The 15,957-nt window shown below is 36.2% G+C and overlaps 1 protein-coding gene and 1 non-coding gene across 2 annotated transcripts; one reads left to right on the top strand and one right to left on the bottom strand.

Annotated features, from left to right (window-relative positions):
* The first annotated feature begins 394 nt into the window (after nucleotides 1-394).
* Nucleotides 395-467, top strand: TRNAR-UCU (transfer RNA arginine (anticodon UCU)). Its single transcript has one exon. It is a non-coding gene; the product is annotated as a tRNA-Arg (tRNA).
* A 10,198-nt stretch (nucleotides 468-10,665) lies between these two features.
* On the bottom strand, nucleotides 10,666-11,458 carry LOC147555377 (uncharacterized). The gene is made up of 3 exons (XM_086663937.1): nucleotides 11,306-11,458; nucleotides 11,093-11,215; nucleotides 10,666-10,992 (listed from the first exon to the last, which is right to left on the bottom strand). The coding sequence occupies exons 1-3, from the start codon at nucleotides 11,357-11,359 to the stop codon at nucleotides 10,900-10,902; spliced, it is 270 nt and encodes an 89-aa protein (XP_086520063.1). The 5' UTR covers nucleotides 11,360-11,458; the 3' UTR covers nucleotides 10,666-10,899.
* Between the last annotated feature and the right edge of the window lie 4,499 nt (nucleotides 11,459-15,957).

The following is a 15,957-nucleotide window of genomic DNA, read 5'->3' as shown; positions in this document are numbered from 1 at the left end:
TAAACTCATATCGTCGTCTATTTCTCATTGTTTGAGTCTCACTGGTTTGAATCGGAAACTGACTCGTTCGATTTTGAATCTGTGACTCGAATAGGACTAAAACCAATCCAATCAGTTGTTAGGACAAGACAAAATCAAATGTTTGAAATATAATTTTAAAAAGTACAGCTTTCGACTAATTTGTTTATTATAAATTTACAGGGTATAGTCTGTGTCCAATAGACACGAACATGAGATAAGTTTCGTATGTGTAATCTTAGTCACTGAACATAAATTAGAGAGGTATGATCTCACTCTTTGAAAATAAGTTAAGAAAGTGTAATTTAACTACTAAAGATGAGGATTTATTCTAAACACAAAACTAGGTTCTTCTTTACTATGTAAAAGCCATTGAGCACCCGTGGCCTAATGGATAAGGCGTCTGACTTCTAATCAGGCGATTGTGGGTTCGAGTCCCACCGGGTGTGTCTTTTTTTTTATTCTATTTGGCACAGTAAAGACAAGATTTCCTCCCAAAGAATTGAGTTAATTTTTCGGTTGTTGCTTTTGCATTTTTCTTTTTAGATATATTATAAAAACATTAATGTGGAAATTTAACGTTAATTTCTTGCTCATTACGGAGTATAATCTTTGGGTTTCCATGACATTGCACCCTCTAAATGAATAGGTTTGAACGTTTGTTGCCTTGTGAAAGCTATGAGTTTTCTTGAAGTTTCTCTTGAATTAAACTTCTCAAAATCAATAGTAGTTGTTCAATTATTACATCATCTCTTTATATAAGAAGAGATTAGAAGAGAGTTAGTTATAGAGAGAGAAAGAGTGAAACAGTATTAACTAACAACTAATTAGAATATTAGTTTAATAAGGTAGATGCTAAACGCACCCTCATCTAGTACTTCTGTTCTCTAACTCTTGGGGCGCCTTTCTCTAAGTGATCAAGTGCCGATATCAACTGTTGGTAGTTAAAGTAGTTAACTTCATCTTCCATCTATCATCTTCTTCTCGGTTCAGCTCATTACCTCTTACATCCCCCCTCAAACTAATGTTTCAGAGGTGGAAGAAGCATTAGTTTGCTTCTTATAAAATCGAATTGGGAGAAGAGAAGACCTTTTGTAAAGATATCAGCAAGATTATGCTCAGAAGACACAAAGCAAATCCTCAAAGTGGAGTTGAGAACCAAATCTCGAATGAAGTGATAATCTATCTCTATATGTTTGGTCCTGGCATGAAAAACTGGATTTGAAGCAAGAAACCGAGCACCCATATTATCACAGGACAGTGGAAATGGAGTATGAACTGAGACACCCAAATCTTCAAGCAAATATGAAAGCCATAGTAATTCAGAGGTAGCCAAAGATAGGGCACGATACTCAGCTTCAGTAGAGCTCCTAGAGACAGTAGCTTGCTTCTTAGACGACCAAGAGACCAATGTGGAACCCAAAAAGACACAATAGCCACTTGTTGACCTTCGAGTATCCGGACATCCTCCCCAATCTGAGTCTGAGAAGGCAGTCAAATTAGAACAATCTCCTGGTTGAATAGTGATGCCTGCTCCAAGTGTCCCTTTGAGATACCTTAGGACCTTCTTTAGAAGAATAAGATGGGATGTCCTTGGCTCTTGCATAAATTGAGATAAGTAGTTGACACTAAAAGTCAGATCAGGTCGAGTCATAGTAGCATATTGGAGACCACCCACCATACTCCTATAGAAGACAGCATTCGTAATTAGCTCACCATCATGTTTAGAAAGTCTTTTACCCACAGGAACTGGCACAAGACTAGGTTTAGAATCAGATAAGCCTGCTTTCTCCAGTAATTCACAAATATATTTGGTCTGAGAAAGTACTAGAGAAGATGATACTCGATTCACTTCAATACCCAAAAAATAGTGTAGATCACCAAGTCTCTTCATAGCAAATTCTGCAGCTAAGTCAGTAAAGAGTTGATCTAGGAGAGAAAGTGATGTACCAGTGAGGATAATATCATCCACATAGAGAAGAAGTACCATCATATGATTATCTTGTTGAAAAATGAACATAGAAGTGTCTGAAGCACTTTTGAGAAATCCCCAATTTTGAAGATATGTGGCAATTCGATTGAACCAAGCTCTTGGAGCCTGCTTAAGGCCATAAAGAGCTTTGTGTAACTGACACACAAAGTCAGGATGCTGAGAATCAGCAAATCCTTGAGGCTGCTTCATAAAGACTGTCTCAGTCAATAGCCCATGAAGGAAGGCATTTGAGACATCCAGCTGATGAATAGGCCAGTGTTGAGCAACTGCTAGAGCAAGAACAACTCTTACTGATTGAATCTTAACCACTGGACTAAAGGTTTCTAAATAATCAATGCCTTCTTGTTGGTTGAAACCTTGTGCTACTAACCTTGCCTTATATCTCTGTAAGGAGCCATCTGAATTGTATTTAACTCTAAAAACCCACTTGCAGCCTAGGACATTCATATCAGATGTCTTAGGGACTAAAGACCATGTTTTGTTTTTCAATAGAGCATTGAACTCTTCCTGCATTGCTTGTTGCCACTGCTTGCTTTTACTAGCCTCTTTATAACTTGTAGGCTCTATAATTGAGGGTACTGAAGTATGTGATAGAAATGAGAGAGCATGAGGGATAGAGAAGTGAGCAACATGATCAGGGATAGTTTTAGGTTTGACAACACCACTCTTAAGTCTAGTTTTCATGGGATGTGTGTTTACATCAGAAGGAGAAGGAGTGTCAATGGAGATAGAAGGCTCCTCAGTTCTAGGTTCCTCAAAATGTAAAGTACTAGAGGAAGTTGATGGTACAGCAGAACTTTCTGAGGTAGAGTGTATAGGAGATGGATAAGTCTGATCATCTAGAGAATAGGTTGTATGATATGATGGAGTTGTAATGTCCAAATTTGGTGGTAATGGTGGTAGAGAAAGGACTTCATAAGTTGGATTAAGGTCTTGGGATCCAGATGTGCTCATTTGATTCAATGACTTATTTGAGGCAAAAGGAAAACTAAACTCATCAAATATGACATGTCTGGACACATACTCTTTTTGAGACTCAATGTCCAAACACTTATAACCCTTATGAGAAGGGCTATACCCAAGGAAAACACATTTAGAGGATTTTGGGCTCAGCTTATCATCCTTTATATTTCCCAAATAGGGATAGCAAAGAGACCCAAATACCTTAATCATACCAAAATCAGGAATTCTATGAAAAAGAATTTCATATGGAGTTTTATAGGCAAGAATCTTACTTGGTGTTCTGTTAATAATGTAGGTAGCTGCAGCATAAGCATAGAACCAAAACTCCTTTGGCATAGAAGCCTGAAACAATAATGTATTACCCACTGAAGTTATTTGCCTATTCTTTCTCTCAGCTCGACCATTCTGTTCTGGTGTATAAGGACAAGAGCTTTGAAACCCAATTCCATGTTTTGCCAAGTGAGATTGAAACTCTCCTTTGCTCAATTCAGGAGCACCATCACTTTGAAACCTCTTAATAGGTAAAGAAAATAATTTCTCATTATGTGTCTGAAAGTGTTGAAAGCACTTTAAGCTGTCAGACCTTAGCTTCATAGGATACACCCAAAAGAACCTACTGTAATCATCAAGAAAGAGGATACAATATCGAATTCCAGACTTAGTAGTGGCAGGTGCTGGACCCCAAATGTCACAGTGTACTAGCTCAAGAGGAGCAGTGGCTGAACTATCTGATGTAGGAAAAGGTAATCTCTGGCTCTTTCCCATTTGACATGATGAGCAAACACTTTTAAAATTCTTACAAGTGATTTTGATCAAATTATCTTTCTCTAAACATGAAATGACTTCTTGAGAAGCATGTCCCAGCCTATTATGCCATATCTCAGCAGTTGCCTTGGCTATGCAAGCCATTTCTCCTTCTTCCTTAGGTACTGTACTAGGGTCCAATTGAAAATCTATGCTATATAGATTGTTTATCATGGGTCCCTCTACTAGAGTGTCTTTTGACCAAAGATCTCTTATAAGGAAACCCCATGGAAGGAATTCCACACTACAAAAGTTTTCTTTTGTAAATTTTGAAATTGATAACAGGTTCGTCTTAATAGAAGGGACATGGAGTACCTTTTTAAGCTGAAAGGTGTTTGGTCCAGTGACCAAAGTTGTCTCACCTGTATTTGCAATATTCAGACACTTACCATCTCCAATCATGACTCCACTTGAACCTTCATAAGGAGTCCTTGATTTTAGGTTTTCCTTTGTATGTGTCATATGGCTAGTAGCTCCTGTGTCTGCTATCTATCTTTTATCTTTCATATCTTCAGCTAAATGAGCATGTTCATGAGTGATTTCCTCATCATCAAGTGCTAGACCAAAATGAACCTGTTCCTCATCATTCTCTTGTGAATCCATTTCCTCCTCATCTTCTTCTTCTTCTTCAATTTCTTGAAGATGTAAATTTGCAAAGTTCCTTGTTGAAGACCTTGAAGATTCTGAGGAGAAGTCTTTGAACCTCATCCTACATTGTCTAGCAGTATGTCCCCACTTATAACATATGCCACAAGGCACAGTGGAGAAGTCAAAAAATGTATTTGGGTTTCTTGATTGAACAGTAGGTTGTCTCTGATTTGGTCTGAATTGAGACTTTGGGATATACTCTGAGTTTTGATTTTGGTTTGAAAACCTCATTGATGATGGTCTAGGAGTATTCTTGTTTTGAAATTTCTTGACAAAAAACATTTCACTTGAATCATCTATTGAATCTTGTTCCTTTCTTAATATTTTGAAGCTTATTTCTTAATGATGACTTCTGTGCTTCAAATTCTTGAAGGAAAACCATTTCTAAATAACACCAAATCTCTCTAGATGTTTTTAAACCTAAAATATCCGAAGCTATAGAGTGTGTAATCGTTGCTTTTATGCAAGATTTCACAAAACTATCAGTTTTCCGCCATTGAAGATAAGCTGGGTTAGCTATATCTCTTCCTTCCTCTATAATTAGCTGAGGGGGTTCACTATAGGTGCCATCAATGTAGCACACTAGGTCATTTCCTATCAAGGCATTCTCGACTTGATCTTTCCACACAAGGAAATTTGATCCATCTAATCTAGGGTTTGGCTCTGATACCATGAAAGCTATGAGTTTTCTTGAAGTTTCTCTTGAATTAAACTTCTCAAAATCAATAGTAGTTGTTCAATTATTACATCATCTCTTTATATAAGAAGAGATTAGAAGAGAGTTAGTTATAGAGAGAGAAAGAGTGAAACAGTATTAACTAACAACTAATTAGAATATTAGTTTAATAAGGTAGATGCTAAACGCACCCTCATCTAGTACTTCTGTTCTCTAACTCTTGGGGCGCCTTTCTCTAAGTGATCAAGTGCCGATATCAACTGTTGGTAGTTAAAGTAGTTAACTTCATCTTCCATCTATCATCTTCTTCTCGGTTCAGCTCATTACCTCTTACACCTTGTTCCCCGGTATGAAACTGTAATGTCTATTCTTTAGAATAAGATGTAAGCACGGAAACTACAGAATTTTGCATTTCATAATGGATTATTAGGGCCTTGTCCTTGTTACAACCTCAGCAAGTGATATCTCACAGGAAAAAAGAGAAACATAAAGAAATAAGATAATCAGGGAGATCTTTCAACAAAAAGAAAAAGATAAACACGAAGACCTTTACCCAAAACAAATGTAGAAGACCTCTCCCGACATGTCTGCCATCCACTTGTTGTGTGTCATCAAAATTTTGTAGACATGTAGGAAACCCTTTTCCTTGGTGATTTTCCTGACATGATTTTTCTTATACGATTCCCGTTTAGTTATCTTTGTTCCCTCCTTGCACGCAAGAATCCTCACATACTTCATAATCATCAACTCCTAATTGAGCCGACGGGTAAGTAGAATTAGGGGACAACATTTCCATATAACTTTGGTTCTCGAATTCGTGACGTCTAATGGATCCATGGGTGAACAAATGAAAAGATCAAAAAAAATTGAAAGAAAGAGAGATAGAAATGAAATGGAGAGAAAAAAATTTGCAAGAATGAGAGAAAGAAATAGAGCTGAAGAGTGTGGGAGATGAATAATGTGTCCAACCCCTATTTATAGGGGTTGGACCCATTTCCAGCTGTTGGATTTGCACCAACGGCTAGGGACAGTCCCCAAGTGACCGTTTAGGACCCCAACGGTCACTTGGGGACTCCCTTCAGTCGCCCCTAACATTAGGGGCGACTGAAGGGGAGGCTCCAGCCTCCGCCCGGCTGGGGCTGGAGTTGCTCTTAGTGCAAATCATCCACAAGACTAAATTAAGTTGTACTAGACTATCAACTTCTCATGGTTATTGAATTTTTCACTACTTCAGACGATTCCTGAAAAACAGTTTAACTCAATTAGTTTTATTAAAAGTTAACAACTAACAATCGAAAGTTGACGACAAATAAGTGAGTTCTAACGAACTCGTCAATCTCATAAAACACTTCCACTAAAACACCACCGATCTTAATCCCAGCATCCCGCTTAATCACCACCACAGCCACAACGAAACAAACGATTAAAGAGAGCAAGAAAACGCTAAAAGAAAGCATAAAAGAGGAAAATCCGGCGAAGGAAAACCCTTCGCCGGACAAACTGGATCTCGAACTCTCTTTCTCTCTCTAGGAAGAATACGGTTCTGCGGAGCTGATGGAGGTCATCATCATGGGCCTCACGTTCAAGTCATTGGGCCTCACGGCCGAGTCCATTAGGGTTAGATTTGAGAGTTTCAGGTTTAGAAGTTTCTATGTTTGAGTATCTTTGATATTTAGGAATCCTAGTTTGAATCTATCTAGAAGTGTCTTAGTTCCTATAAAAGGAAGTCCAGTTTGTCTTGGTCATTCAGATCAGAGAATATTATCAATCGAGTTTATTATTAATCAGGTTTATCGTTTTGTTCTTTACTTTATCAGTTTATTTGCGTATTTTATCAGTTTATTTACGTATTTTATCATTGTTATAATGGTGGATTCCATTACTTTTACGCTTCCGCAACAATCTACATCAGCTTGTATTCAGAGCCTGAAGTTTCTGGGAACAGATGAATTTTTTTTCATGGATACATCTCTCCTTGAATGCTGGAAATTTTTTCCACGTTTAGGTTGGGATCCCTTTCGAGATTCTAAACAATTCTACGTTGATCGAAAAGATTAAGAAAAAATTAATAACGTTTCCAAAATTCCTCTCTTCGACGGTCAATACCATATAGATTTTTGGTTCAACAGATGGAGGATTGGTTCATAAATCAAGATGTACATTTCGAAGATAAGGTTTTTGTCGTGGAACAACATATGTCCGAAAGAATCTATAAACAATTCAATGCAATGGAGACTCATTGACGAAGGAAAAAAATTCATAAACGATTGGACGACATTGAAAAGTATCTTCAGGTATGTTTTTCTACCCTTGGATGAATATTTGTCATATGCTGAAACAATGATTGAATCAAGTAGACAGTTCTCCAACGTTACTTTGGTCACCGGGATCGATGATATTGAAGTTCTTGACAAACGGAAAAAAATTCTATCAATGACCGAGGAAGAAGACGAAAGTGATTTTCCTTCACGAGACATTAGTACCAAGAAGTTCATGCTCCCTCTTGTAGGAGTCTCTTTTCTCAAAGAAACAATGAACATAGGTGTAGAAGTTTATGCCCATCACCCGTTCGATATTAGGTTTCTTAGAGTTTATAAACTTCACGAAGATGAACGAGGGAAGATAATTCAAGTTATTATTGAGAAGGACGAAACAGAGAAAGTGATGAAGTGGATGATGAAATTCATAGTTAATTTTTCCATAGTGAATTATGTGGTGTTCGTGGTCTTCTTCATCAAACTAAAAGACGACGGGAGATGTCGCAATTTGTTAGAAGTTGCTTTCCTACATTTGTTTTTGCGAGATTCTTTGCAATATGAGATTTATGTCAGTGATTTGGTCCATCATTGTCTTCTTCAGATTTTCACCAACTTTCGTGCAAAGTGGGAATTAAGTCTTACTTGAGGGCAAGTTCGTTCTCGGACGGGGAGATTGATGGATGCCATCATCATGGGCCTCACGTTCAAGTCATTGGGCCTCACGGCCGAGTCCATTAGGGTTAGATTTGAGAGTTTCAGGTTTAGAAGTTTCTATGTTTGAGTATCTTTGTTATTTAGGAATCCTAGTTTGAGTCTATCTAGAAGTGTCTTAGTTCCTGTAAAAGGAAGTCCAGTTTGTCTTGGTCATTCAGATCAGAGAATATTATCAATCGAGTTTATTATTACTCAAGTTTATCGTTTTTTTCTTTACTTTATCAGTTTATTTACGTATTTTATCAGTTTATTTACGTATTTTATCATTGTTATAATGGTGGATTCTATTACTTTTACGCTTCCGCAACAATCTACATCAGGAGCACTTCCAAACTTGTAATATTACCTCCCGTTCATAATTTATGAATATCTATATGTAAAGATGAACACAAGAACTATAGACATTGTGTGCGTGTGCGTGTGTGTTTGTGTTTGTGTGTGTTTGTGACCTGTAAGCAGAAGAAAAAAAAAACACTACCTCATATTACGTAGGAGCCACATACTTTCGATAGGCATATTCCCACGCTACATATTCTGAGAGGGATGATAATCTAATTACTAATATTACATGTACATATTGTAAACATTGCATCAAATTTCTATATGAACGCCGTCGTGAGTTCTTGAGCCACATACTTTCGGCCTTCTTACAAAGGACACAACTTGGTCTTAATGCTCTTGTAGCAGACAAATAGAATGGTATTTTTACTGAGTTCTTGAGTAGGTCATGGATGAAGAAAAAGTAGTCAAGTTCTGAAGTACGTATAGGTAGTTTGCTTCTACCAATTATAGCTTAATGTGATACCTTCGCCTTTGCACTCATAATACTATGTTTCTGACAAGAAAATACACAAAAAAGCAAGACAACGTTGTTTGCATCTCCAAAGGTATAATATATAAGATATTGATGCAGACTTGTAGCCAAAGAAATAACCTCAGATGTGATCGACCTCGATAGGGATATAAGATATAGATCCCTATGGAGGTCATGGCACAAATTTTTTTGCAAAATTCAGGATACTTTCGCCTCTTTTGTTCTAAGGGAATGTTCTACGAGATCGTGATTGTTCTTAGCAAATCAAATGATTTAAGTCCCTTATTTGGAGTGTCAAATACAAAGTTTAATTACCCTTGTTATAAGTCAATGTTCTACAAGAAATTAATAAAATTAGTATGTCTGAGAACACAACATGAGAAATTAATTGCCTTAATCGTACTTCTCTTTATGTTGCACGAACTCAAGGTTGATGAGTACATACATAACCCATGTTTTGTCGGTGAAGAGAAATTTATCCTATATATTAAAACAGCTCAGTCGTTTATGTGAGGTATAAGTCTCGCCGTTCATTTTTATTAGGATTTTGATAAAGATCACGGCTTGTATAAAATCATATCTGTGTAAATTAAAGGGTTATTTCCCCTAACTTTGTGACCAACTTCCTGCCTAGCTCCTAACTTTATCAAATATTCCCATATGCCTTCTTTTTTCAGTTACCGTTAGCACACCGTTAACTAGTCGTCACCTTCTCTCCTCCATCTCATCTTCTCTCTCTGCCACCTCATCTTCTGGCCACCTCATCGTCTTCACCGACGAGAGTCGCCGGCCGACAAATTTTCCGACTGGCGACCTTCAAACTTTCATTTTTTTCTCTCCTCTTTCTCTCTAAATTTTTTTTCTCTTTTTTTTTCTCCTCTCTCTCTAATCAGATCTAGAGAGGAGGTTCGTTCAAGAACGTCAGTGTTAGGATAATCCCACATTAGTTGTGGAAGGCAGGGGGTGTGTTAATTAGTGCGAGACAAGTCTTACATCTTGAGTTGGGGCGAGAGAGGCCCGAGACCACGCAACACTGATATCAGAGCTCGAGTAATTAATGATAGAGCATTCACCCATTCGGTTATTAACTCATTCGAATGTATTTTAAATTTTGAATATTTGTTATATAGGATAAGCATCAAATCTTTGTAAATCTGATAGTTGTAATTTTGTTTTGAAAAATTATATAAAGAGATCTCTAGATGCCTTATCAAGCATCAGAGAAATATTAACTTTCAATAACAAGTCTCTGACCAATAACTATTGAAGTTAAAAGTCAATGTGCGAAGAGGAGATAGTTAAGATAATCCCACATCAGTTGTAGAAGGGGCATGGTGTGTGTTAATAAGTGTGGGAAAAGTCTTACCTCTTGAGTTAGCTTTTGGGGTGAGGGAGGCCCAAGACCACCCAACAGTCAGTCGGATGCCGTCCGTGGCCTTAACTCTGACGAAGACAAGAAATGATATAGGTGAAAAAAAATTTAGAATTAAGGGTAGAAAAATAAAGAAAAATTAACATACTTTTGTGTTAGTCTTTTCTCTTGGTCTTCTTGGTTATAATTTAGTAATAAGTCCAATCTTTATGTTGTTTACCTATATAAACCTCTCACTTTGGGAGTAAACCAAGTCATATTAAGTTCAAGTAATTAAGTGTCTAATTCCTAATTGTTTTTGCTGGAAAATTATGTTATTTAAAAAGTAACATAATTATCATAGTGCATCTATGTTATATAATGTAACCAAAAAAGATGAATGCAATTCTTATATATGAGACAATCTTTGAATAGAAAAATTATTTGACATTGCATTTCATATTTTCATAGTGCATTATTAGGGCATTTCCCTTGTTAAAACCTTAACAAGTGAGATTTCATTGGAAAAAAAAACAACACAAAGAAATATCATTAACAGATTGAGCTCTATCCAAAACAAACATAGAAGCTCACTTTCGAAAAAAAACCTAAATGGATAACAAAGAGGAATCTAACAACAAAAATAGATTCATTTTTCATTTATTTCTTGTGGGAACTGTCAGTGCCAACACCAAGTGTGTTCTTTACGCCTTCTACTGCACCTTGTGCCATATGTACCATTTGCTCTCCGGTCTACACAATAAACACAAATATCGCGAAATTATATATCGGTAAAATGCTAGTCTATGATATACTTTTTGTTATTTCTTCTATATATTTATATATAATTTACCTGCTGGAGGAAGCCATGAGCCTCTTCTTTTTTTTGTTGGGCCGAGCCACCGCTCGATGCAGTCTTGTCAATGGCTGCATTAGCTGTATCTTTAGCCGACTGGGTCCACTCCTCGGTCTTGGCCTATATTATACATACAAATGGCAAAAATCAACTAAGATGATGTAAAATCAAATCAAATGAAAGGGTAAAATAGACAATAATTAATCTAACCTGTGCATGGCCCTTGGTTGAACCAGCATTGAAGGTTTGTTGAGGATTTGACATCTTTCTCTCCCACACAACAAAAAGTGAAACTAGAAATTTGAGATGGCAGATGAGTTTAGGGTTAAGGTTTCTTTCTTTCTTTCTTCCTCTCTGACTCTCTGTGCCTTATGGTTCTCAATGTCTTGGGTATTAATAGTGCTTCATCCATAGCTCTATGTGTGCCAAGTGGCTTATTTTCCGCTATTTTAAATGCCACATGTCGACTATTGAAAGGTGATTTTGACCTCAAAATACGCTAATTTCTTCCATGTGTTGTGTTTTGAGTTGCTCTCTATCTTTTACTAAAAAGAAGGCACAAAGTTACACCTATCCACAAACAGCCCTTGGACTGCATGTAAAACATCTGATTTATTGGTGATAGACAGTGGCGTGGCTGAGAATTTGGGGGCCGGTGCGAAAAAAAATTTTGGGGCCCTTTCTCTGATAATATTAGAACGTAACTTTTTTGCACATAATACATTTAGTAAATATCACAAATGAACAAAGGTAGATAAATTTTTTTTACCACATACCTATGAAAAAATAGAAAAACAAGTATTTAACTTAACTAAAACTAATTGATTACCTTCACTAATAGTAGTTGTTGTTAGTAAACTTCAAGGCAATAACGAGTTTATAAAATGAATAAAAATTGCCAACAAGGAGTTTTGAACAAGAGACCTCAAGGTTGTTGCACAAGAGGTTAACCAACAAGGCTGCGTTACTTTTGAGATAATTATTGACTGCCAAACTATAATACTATCCATATTTAGGGGCCCTATCTCTTTCACAAAAATTGGTGGTTTAAGGGGGCCCGGTGCGACCGCACCGGTCGCACCCCCTCAAACACGCCCCTGGTGATAGACCTTTAGATTGGCACATAAATCTGTATATATATATATATATATATATATATATATACATACCATGTTTTTTTTTGTTGAAGAAAAGAAGGTAGAATTGCTATTACTGAATATGTACACCTCTTAATGCAGTGATTGAAAAGTACTCATTCTGCAGCACTTATTTGTCAGATTTGAGGGAGAGATGAGGTGTATCTAATTTGTTTTTAAGTTTTATAGAAAGGCCACAGCTTTGGGGAATAAAAAATTCTCTAGGGAATAAAGGTTTAGTCAATAAATATTGATTCAGGGGCATATTTATGTTTTAATCCAAAAATTAACTTGATCAAACATTGTTCCCTAATCTTCATTTTCTCTCTCTCTCTCTATCTCTATCTCTCTCTCTATCTCTCTCTTCATAAAGGAAAGTCATTACCTGCTTCTCACCACTTTCTCTCTCTAGATTACTTCGTTGACCTACAAACGTTAATCATTCTTCGAGGATGTTGAAAGTGTTAAAGAAGAATTGAAAGAAATAAAAAAATACATTCAAGTCTACAAAATTCACATGAAGTTAAACTTCTTAAAGTTAGATTAGAAGCATTAAATCGATCAAACATAGCAAATCAAAGTATTTTAGGTTGTGGACAAAGTAGTTCGTCGGATCGAACAAGAACACCAGTCTGAATACAATCGAAACCCTAATTCCAATAGGTGAAAAAGAAGAATTTTTATAGAAAGCAATTCGAGAACAAGGAAGAGGGAGTACACATAATTTCAAAAATTACTAGAGAGAGAGGGAGAGAGAGAAAGAGAGATCGGGAGAGAGAGAGAGAAAAAGAGAGGGGGAGAGATAGAGGGGAAGAGAGGGAGATAGAGAGATCTAGAGTGAGAGCGAGAGAGAGGGAGGGAGATAGGGAGAGAATGAAAGCAACAATAGAGAGAGGGTACCTGTGAGTTAAAAAGGATAAGAGATGGCAATTGTGGTTGGAATGGTGGTGGTGGGAAGTTGTGATGGTGAAGGTGATAAAGAAGATGAAGATTAGGGGTCAATGTTTGATCAAGTGAGTTTTTGGATTAAAATAGAATATGCCCCCGAGAATGAACAAAAAAACATGGATTCCCTAGAGAATTTATTCGCCAGAGACTATTCTTTATTCCCCAAAGCCGCGACCTATAGAAATTCATTCTTTTTCGCGCCTAAGGGAGATTACTGAAAAAGTTGAAAACTTTTTGCTCTTTTGAGGCCAAAATGAATTGTCGGATACTTATTGGGATCTAATTGGCGAGTTGGTTACGAATTGGGGACCAAAACATAATTAACCCTTTATTGAATTAAAGTACAAACGAAATATATATCATATATACGCCTTAAGGTGACATTTAAGGACATATATATCATATATACGCCTTTTAGGGTTCAAATCAGACAGTTTCAGTGCGTATTCAATTCATCAATCTCGATGTATCTTTGTATTATCTCTTCATAACGTATGAATGCATATTAATGATGACTCGTATATTTCTAAGCAAAAAAATGTAATACTAGTTAATATGGTTTTGACACGATCATATAGAGCTATCTTGTGTATTATGAAACAATCGGGTGTGTTTCAACCTTCGTGGGGTGCGAGCAACTGAGAAGTTTATTTGAGAGAGTTACTTTTCTTTTCGTTTTTGGTTTTTTGTTTTTTTTTGTTTTTTTTTGTTTTTTTGTTGAAAGGAGAGGGTTATATTAATGACACATACTCTGATACACCTTTAGATAATTTATCAAACTTTCACGAGAGTGATATATAATTTTTTTGAATCTTCATGTTTAAGAGTTATAAATGATTTACTAAAGTAAACTCATATCGTGGTTTATTTCTCATTGTTTGAGTCTCACTGGTTTGAATCGGAAACTGACTCGTTTGATTTTTGAATCTGTGACACGAATAGGACTAAAATCAATCCTATCAGTCATTAGGACAAGACAAAATCCAATGTTTGAAATACAACTTTAAGTTCGCCTTTCGACTAATTTGTTCATTATAAATTAACAGGGTATAGTCCGTGTCTAATAGACACAAACATGAGATAAGTTTCGGAAGTGTAAACTTAGTCATTGGAGATAAATTGGGGAAGTTTAATCTTAACTCTTAGAGATAAGTCTAAGAGGTGTAATCTCAATCTTTCGAGATAGGTTTAGAAAGTGTAATCTGAGCTATTAAAGAAGAAGATGTATTCTAAACACAAACCTAGCTTCCTCCCTTACTATGTAAATATCAATGAAGCACCCGTGGCCAGGGACGGATCCAGGATTTTCACTTAGGGGGTGCGGATTCATATACTTTTTTTTTTCAAACAGAGTAATTAACAAAATACTTATACTCATTAATTATATTAATTCACAACGATTACAAACGCAATTGACCTCTACGAGAGTTCATATTTTGAAATGTTCACATAATCGACTCATTATTAATTTCACTAAAAACTTCTTTTTCAATAAAGACTACTAAACTATCATTCCGCTACGGATCACTCATCTTGTTTCTTAAGCGTGTTTTAACTAGCTTCATAGCTGAAAATGCTCTTTCAAACGGAGGCAGTTGCAACAGGCAAAGTGAGTGCTAAAGTGATAAGCAAATAAACTAAATGATATGCTTTATCTCTCGTAGTTTCCACCAATGTTTTAGCAAGAGCTCCAATCCCATCTAAATTTGAGAAATAATCATTCTGCCTCATATCGTAAATGTAATTATCAAGCTGAGAACTAAGATGCATTGTGTGAAGACTACTGAAATCTGACGGATAAAATTCAGCAAAACGCATCAACTTACTTTTGTCGAAAAAGGTAAAATCTCTAGATGGACTCAAACAAGCCATAAACGGAGCAACTCGGTATTCTTCTTATAGTGAAACGACCATTTAATTCTTGAAGTTGCATATCAATAACGTTATAGAAAATCTCCACTTGATAGTGTTAAAAGTTTGTAATTTGTTGTGCATTCCTCCTGCTTCTCCCTTGAACTATGTACGAACCATTAAGATCAACAACTTCAATATTATGTTTTTCACAAAAAGTGGAATCACTCCAAACCAATGATGGCCACTCATGGTGTCTTACATTTTGGATTCTAGCTTTGGATGATTCAACAAAATCCATGGATGTCACAATATCTTGGTCTTTTCTTTGTACTACTTGTGAAAATTCATTTGTTATTTCCAACAAAAGCTTCATCAAATGTAAACAAAATACGAACTCAAAAGTTTGCATCTTGGATAGCAAATCTATTGATTCCCTCTTTTGATCTGCTTTAATAGAATATTTAGCAATAACTTCAAGGACATCTATCACAGAACTGAACATGAAGTGTTCTAGCAAAGATGTCAAACTTTTATAGTGTGAACCCCAACAAGTAGCTCCAGATCACCTAAGACTTGTTTCTTGATTTTAAACCTTGTCCTGATACAAGCTCTCCTAGTTCATTTGCTTATGTTAGGTGAATTAAAGTTTGTAGGAGTTTATGATAGATGAATTGAAATTTATAGGGTTTACGGTAGTTGAATTGGATTTTACATAAATTTAGGGTAGTTGAATTGAATCTTATAGGGTTTAGGGTGATGAATTGAAGTTTGTAGGAATTTATGGTAGATGAATTGAATTTTATAAGAATTTAAACATAGTTGAAATATTAAAAGTTAAAAATACTACAAGTAGTAGGGTTCGAACATAGCACCAACTGCTCCCACAAGCAAGAACACAAGGCCTCAATCGTTGAGCCAAGTTCT

Source organism: Eschscholzia californica, unplaced genomic scaffold, assembly GCF_041429995.1.
Source record: "Eschscholzia californica isolate CP2 unplaced genomic scaffold, dmEscCali1.0.p SCAF_2, whole genome shotgun sequence".
In the NCBI taxonomy this organism is placed as follows: domain Eukaryota; kingdom Viridiplantae; phylum Streptophyta; class Magnoliopsida; order Ranunculales; family Papaveraceae; genus Eschscholzia; species Eschscholzia californica.
The sequence above is the reverse complement of the archived record's forward strand: the minus strand, read 5'-3'. Positions and strand labels throughout refer to the sequence as shown.